At 46.7% G+C, this 6,089-nt stretch overlaps 1 protein-coding gene across 1 annotated transcript in view; it reads left to right on the top strand.

Annotated features, from left to right (window-relative positions):
• LOC108250579 (thyrotropin-releasing hormone-degrading ectoenzyme) overlaps positions 1-6,089 on the top strand; it is an 83,140-nt gene that overhangs the window by 42,856 nt on the left and 34,195 nt on the right. The window contains exons 8-9 of the mRNA XM_037981382.1: positions 2,923-2,988; positions 3,383-3,561. Coding sequence (XP_037837310.1) covers positions 2,923-2,988; positions 3,383-3,561 — 245 coding nt within the window. The remainder of the gene's footprint in view (positions 1-2,922; positions 2,989-3,382; positions 3,562-6,089) is intronic.

The raw sequence follows: 6,089 nt of genomic DNA, 5'->3' as shown, positions 1-6,089 counted from the left end.
CATCCACTCATCCATCCACTCATCCATCCATCCATCCATCCATCCATCCACTCATCCATCCATCCATCCAATCAGCGACAGCTCACGGTTAAATTAGTGGATTGGTTGACGTGGTTTGGACTTCAGGGCCACCGTAGGAAACGGGTCTGATCCAGATCATCCGTCCATCTTTACCTGCTTCTCTGTCTCCAGCAGTGACTGTCCATCACAGGGACACATGGAGACAACCACTCAGACTCAGACCTGACGAATGTTTAGTTTCATGAGTCGATGTTTTCCTTGGGTCAGTTAAAACTAAAGTGATGTTTAGTTTTTAACATCCGTGTTCAGGATGACTCCCAGCTACTACCACACCACAAATACCAGCTCATGATGACGGACTGTGAAGCCTGGTGGAGGTTCTGGAGCTCAGCTGTTTGTCGAGTTCTGTCTCCAGTGAATAAACTTCATGTCCTAAAAACACGAGAACAGCAAAAAAAACAAACTGCAAAACAAAAAACGAGACGAAAAACGAGAAAAACTGTTTTTATTCCCCAAAAAACTGGAATCAGACGAGTTGGAATGGCTGTGAGGAAGTGCAACAAAACCTGAGAACGGTTTAAATATACTTGTTCACAGAAGTCAGTTTTATTTCCCAGCACACCCACATACACCTACACACACACACCTTCTCACACAAACACACACCTTCACACACACACACACACTCCGCACTCTCCTGGTTCTGCTGGTGTTTATATATAACCTGGTTTCCAGGATGTTCCAGGTCATAATTTCTGCAGGAAAATCAGGACAAAGTGTGTGTGTGTGTGTGTGTGTGTGTGTGTGTGTGTGTGTGTGAAACAAACGGCCTAAACGCAGCCAGTTTCCCTCCTAAAACACACTCTTAAAAACTGTTGTGGCAAAATGAAGCACCGTGTTTTCTGCTCTGGATTATAAAACGCTGTCAATGATTGGTCCATTTTCAAACAAGGCGCATCGTCGTGCTCCTCCCAGTTTTTGTAACTTTGCCGAGCGCAGCGCTCCGTTCAAAATGGCCGATTTCGGTGCTCTAGCGGAGCTGGTTCGCCTGTATCAGCATTTATCTGATCCCTCTGTGAGAGATCACAAAGATCAGGATGGAAGCGTCGAGTATAAACGCCTCCACCGCTCGCCGTGGGCGGAGCCCTGAGCCTTAACGCTGCGAGCGCCGCGGCTTCTTCCATATATAAGGCGCTCCGTGTTAGAAGGCGCCTTGTAGTCCGGGAGATACGGTACTTTGTGAGTTCATGTTTGTTTCTGCAGGAACTTTATTTAAAAAGGAAAAACAATCAGTGAAACGTTAAAACCTGAACACAGAAAAGACATTAAAGTTTTAATTTAAAGCTTCAAATTTATACTCTGTGCCCCGAAGGAATGCCTGTCACCTGCCCACCACCTTTAAGGCCAAACTGTTGGAGCTCACAGCGTGTCCTGAGGGCGACGCAGATTTTAGCTCGTTGTCTGTAGAAGTTGTGGCTGTTTTTGTGTTTTAAGGTTTAGCAGCTGAGACGGCCAGCTGACAGGCAGTTACATGATCGCCCGCTTTTAGGGCAACAAAAACCGCCCCGAGAACAAGAACAGAACAGAAAAAAGCAAAATAAATGATCAAAATCTGCTGGAAATTCAGCATAAAGAGACACTAAAGGTGAAGATTGTCAGAATAAACTGGAGGTTTTAAGAAGAAGCAGCAGAAACCCGAGTTCCTCGGCTCGTCCTCAGCCGTGTGTCCCCGGACGTGACCGGAATACGAGCCGAAGGCCTCGTTAGCGCTCATCGATACTCGCCGAGTCGTTTGTAAATAACAGCCGAAGTGTTGGCTGCGTGGAAGAAGGAAAACACGGCCTCATTACCAGACGGGAAGCTGAATCTGCCACCTTTCTTTCCTCGATGGCTGCAGACACGTCGCCTTCTAATGAAATTCCTGCGGCTCGTATTCTTTTCTAGGCGGCTTGTTATCGCCGGCAGCTGCTGGCTTTTAATTACGCCATTAAAGCTGTTTGTGTTGGACTCTCTGAACACGCGCCGCCGTGCGTACAAGGAACACCTCGCGTGCCGTTATCGTGTCGTCTCGTTCCGGCTCACCTTATCGAGCTGCAAACAAGCAGGGAGGCGCGAGCGGCTACTTCCTGCCTCTGATCGCAGACGTCCTTTCATGTGCCGGAGCCTGGCGGCGGAAACACGGGACTCCTTCACGCCTCTCGGACACGTCGTGTCGCTAAGATTAAAAATTCAACTCCTCTGTTCTGACACGGCGCGCTCTAAAAGCTTTCCAATGTTCGCAGACAACGTTGGACTCCTAAAAATGAAGAAATTTCCTCCAAGACGCCTCAAAACTCAACACTTTGGTTTCTGCTCCCATCTTGTGCATGACGAACCTTCATAAATCTGTTAGCGAGCTCTTCTCCTGGATCTCAGAGTTCCGATCAGGAAATAAAGGAGCAGAAACCAAAGTGTTGAGTTTTTATTTCCCTGCAGGAAACTTGAAGAAACGTTTCGCCGCTGAAGTGATTTCAGGACGAATTTAAACATGTTGGAAAACTTCATGCTAACGTTGAAGGAATCTTTGGGGTTTTACAGAAGATAAGGAAGCAGCTTTAAAGTGATAGTTCAGTTTTTTTGAAGCATGTTAATATCTTACCTGCTGCAGATGGCTCATCCTGAACGACCTCAGTTTGGAGAAACGGTTCAGTCCTAAACGAGCTAACGGCTAACGAGCTAACCGCTAAGACCAAACCTTTTTCCCGCCGTCAGTTTTGTGTTTAATGTTATAAAACTCCTTCCGGATGTGCTACAGCTAGCTGCTGCTCCAGTTTTCTGTCGTTCAGCAGGTTCCTCAGCTCTTCTTCTGCACCCAACTTTAAAGATTTAAAAGTTGTCTTTTTCTCTCTGTCTCCTTTTCAGGATTACCTCCTGAGTCACATGTACAGCAACGCAGCCAGAGACGACCTGTGGAGCAAACTGTCCCAGGTAAGACTCGCCTGTTTGGACGGTTCTGGTTCTGGTCTCCGCGGAGGGAGGAGTGAAGCTGTTAATTATTGAGGGATCCTAATGAAGGCCAGAGACGCTCGTTAGGACTGATTTGAGGAGGCGGAGGGAGTTTGTTGCCGTGGTAACCTGGCTGTCTGCCGGAGGCTTGTTTTCTTATTTGTCCCACGCAGAAGTTTCGCTGTAATCACCTTCGATGGAGCTTCTCATTACACGCAAAGTGTTGTTTGATTAGCTGCTGGCCAATCAGAGCTCTAATTACCTGAAGGTCAGCTGATGTTCTCTAATTAATCAGTCAGGAACTCGTCTGCGCTGTCGCCCTGGCAACGAGGCTGCCAGCGTCCTCGTTAACCCGTTCATTCTGCTTCCGTTTCAGGCCATGCGCTCAGAGGGGCGGGACATCGACATCGGGGAGATGATGGACAGGTGGACGCTTCAGATGGGATATCCCGTGATCACCGTCAGCAAGAACCAATCAGAGCAGCTGCTGACTCATTACATCACCGTCAGCCAGGAGCACTTCCTGTACGGAGAGGAAGTCAGGAAAAACACCAGGTCAGGTGGCTTGAATGACTCGGCGGTTTTTAGGCTCCATAAAACTGGATCTTGGACGCGTCCTCCTCCTGATTGGTCCTGAAACTTTGGTTTCACACCGTTAATCACTGAAACGATCTTTGGAAGATGACGCTGGATTTTCCTGTGGAAACGGCAGATTTCCAGGGTTTCCTCGCCTCCTTCGCCGTCGTTCCATCATTTATGTGTCATCCATATTTAATTCTCATGTTTTATTCACGTCCTTCACAACCTTTGCAGTTTATTCTCTCCTCTGTTTTATCGACCCATTTTCTCCTCCATCAATACTTCAGCAGCACTTTTTACCTGTTGGACATTTCTTTGTCTTTCCGTCCTCCTCGTCAGATTCCTGCTGACATTTACGAGCCGCTCCAGAGGGTTCCTTCTGGAGTCTGGGATCAGACTCGCTCTGGGTTCTCCGGGTGTTCTCCTGGTGTTCCCCCGGCTGAACGCGGCGGCTCGCTCGCCTACAAACTGTTGGCTTTACTTCCTGCTTTACTCGTTTATAAGTCCCCTCGTGCGGGGGACGAGTCACAGGAAGACGAGTGGAATAAAATCAAATCTAATTGTTGATGAATCGTAAACCCTGCAGTCCCTGACAGACGCCTCCCTGGAGGAATAAAAAACGAGTCTTCGGTCGCGGCGCTCGGCTTTATGGCACAATAACTCCTGAAGCTGCTGCAGCACAGGACGTTGTTGCTGCGGATCCAGGAAGTGAGCAGTTTTCTGCACTTCTTGTCGGCCGTGTCCAAGGCTCTCTGAAGCTGTTTAACAGCCTCTTATCCCTGAGCTTTAACGAGCTCTAAATCTGCCGTCGCTTCGCTGCAGATGGTTCCAGTCGAGCTGATGTCACACCAAAAGGCAGCCACGTCGGGCGTCCCGCTGCTTTTATTTATCAGCTTTTGTGCTTTTTATCGCCCTCCTCGGTGTGCATCATATCCTGAGCCAGTCTTCATCAAACTCTTCAACCAATTATTGGAGCTGTGTGGAGTCAAACCAATTCAAGATGGCTGCCAAAAGAAATGGCTAAAGCTCAGTCAGTTTCACAGATGTTGAGCTAAACTCTGGTGTGGAAGTTAGGGTTTGAATCTGAACGATTCTGATTGTTTTCAAAGTCAGTAAACGCTCCAACCTTTCTGTTGGACGGACATCTTCCTCCCAGCTAACGTTAGCTGGGTATTAGTGTTAGCGTTGAGTCCGACTCGTCAGCTGGTGCAGCTCGGCGCTTGGCTGAGGCCGTCATCTCTGGGTCGGAGCCTCAAACAGAAGCTGAAATCGAATCGTTAGTTTGACTCAAACAGACTGAAACTGACTCGACTCTCACTCCTGAACTTCCTTCAACTCCTGCGCCTCTTTCTGCTGCTTCCTGTAGATGTTTTGCTGCTAAAACTGATCCTGGATCACGAGGTGGAATTCGTTTTCCACACCTTTGTATCCAAACGTTGACAGGATCTGATGTCTCCTCTGATTGGATAATCTTGTGGTAACATCTTAGTTGATGGTCGTAAACAGACCGGCGGAGCGTTTGTTGTGGTTTGGTTGTCATGGCACCAAGTTGTTGGTTTCATACTGGTTCACATTAAACCAATGAACTGGACTGGTTGTGGTTTTCACGATTGCCTGAAGCGACCAGGAACCAACCGGAGAGTTCAGGAGACATTCGGACCCGTAAACGTGGTCGTGTCTGCAGGCTAGACGGAGAAGAGCTTCTTCCTAAGATGCTCAAAATAAGATGCATGAACGAGGTCAGTGTTTGTCTCTAATTTATTTATTTACTGAGGGAAGGGGAGCAACGGGGTGCAGGAAAGTTTCTGCTGTGAGAACTTCCTGTTTGAAAGTGTCCACGCCGTCCTGCTGAATTTCTCTTGACTTTCAGTCGGCTTCTGTCTTTGATGAATAAACCATAAACTCTGAGGAACGTACACACTTGCATCAATATTAATAAACACATTCTGCTGTCTGTGCTGCATGTGATTGAGAATACGAGTTCCCTTCCTGTCAGTCACACTGTTATCAGATTAAATATTTGGCTGGAAGTGGTATCGATCCACAGCTGCCTGCAGCAACAAATGGCTGTTAGAGGAATGGATAATGGGTTTTAGTTGGCAAGTGACCCCTAATCTGAACACACACACACACACACAATCAACACAAATCGCTAATTGATTTTAGTGTAAAGCAGATTGTTTTCAACTTCTAATTAAAATTCACTCTAATTAAAATATGAATCAATTTAATCAAAGCGAGTTTAATTAAAAACTGCAAGTTTTAATAGAATTGAGGAGAATTTTTCTTTAAGTAGGGTTTTATTCCAATCATTAGTACTCAGATACAGTAACAGTTCAGATTAAAACGAGGCAGCTGCTGGGTGTTTGTTTTATTTCAAAGCCTAAAGATGCATTTCTTGCTGTTTCAGCTGCCTTTTCTTTTCTTTACGCAGTTTCTGAAGCTAAATAAACCGGCTGACTTATTTCACTGATTTAAGAGAAGAAAACTTAAAACACCGTTAG

This window comes from Kryptolebias marmoratus, linkage group LG18 (genome assembly GCF_001649575.2).
Source record: "Kryptolebias marmoratus isolate JLee-2015 linkage group LG18, ASM164957v2, whole genome shotgun sequence".
In the NCBI taxonomy this organism is placed as follows: domain Eukaryota; kingdom Metazoa; phylum Chordata; class Actinopteri; order Cyprinodontiformes; family Rivulidae; genus Kryptolebias; species Kryptolebias marmoratus.
This window is presented reverse-complemented; position numbering and strand designations above follow the sequence as displayed.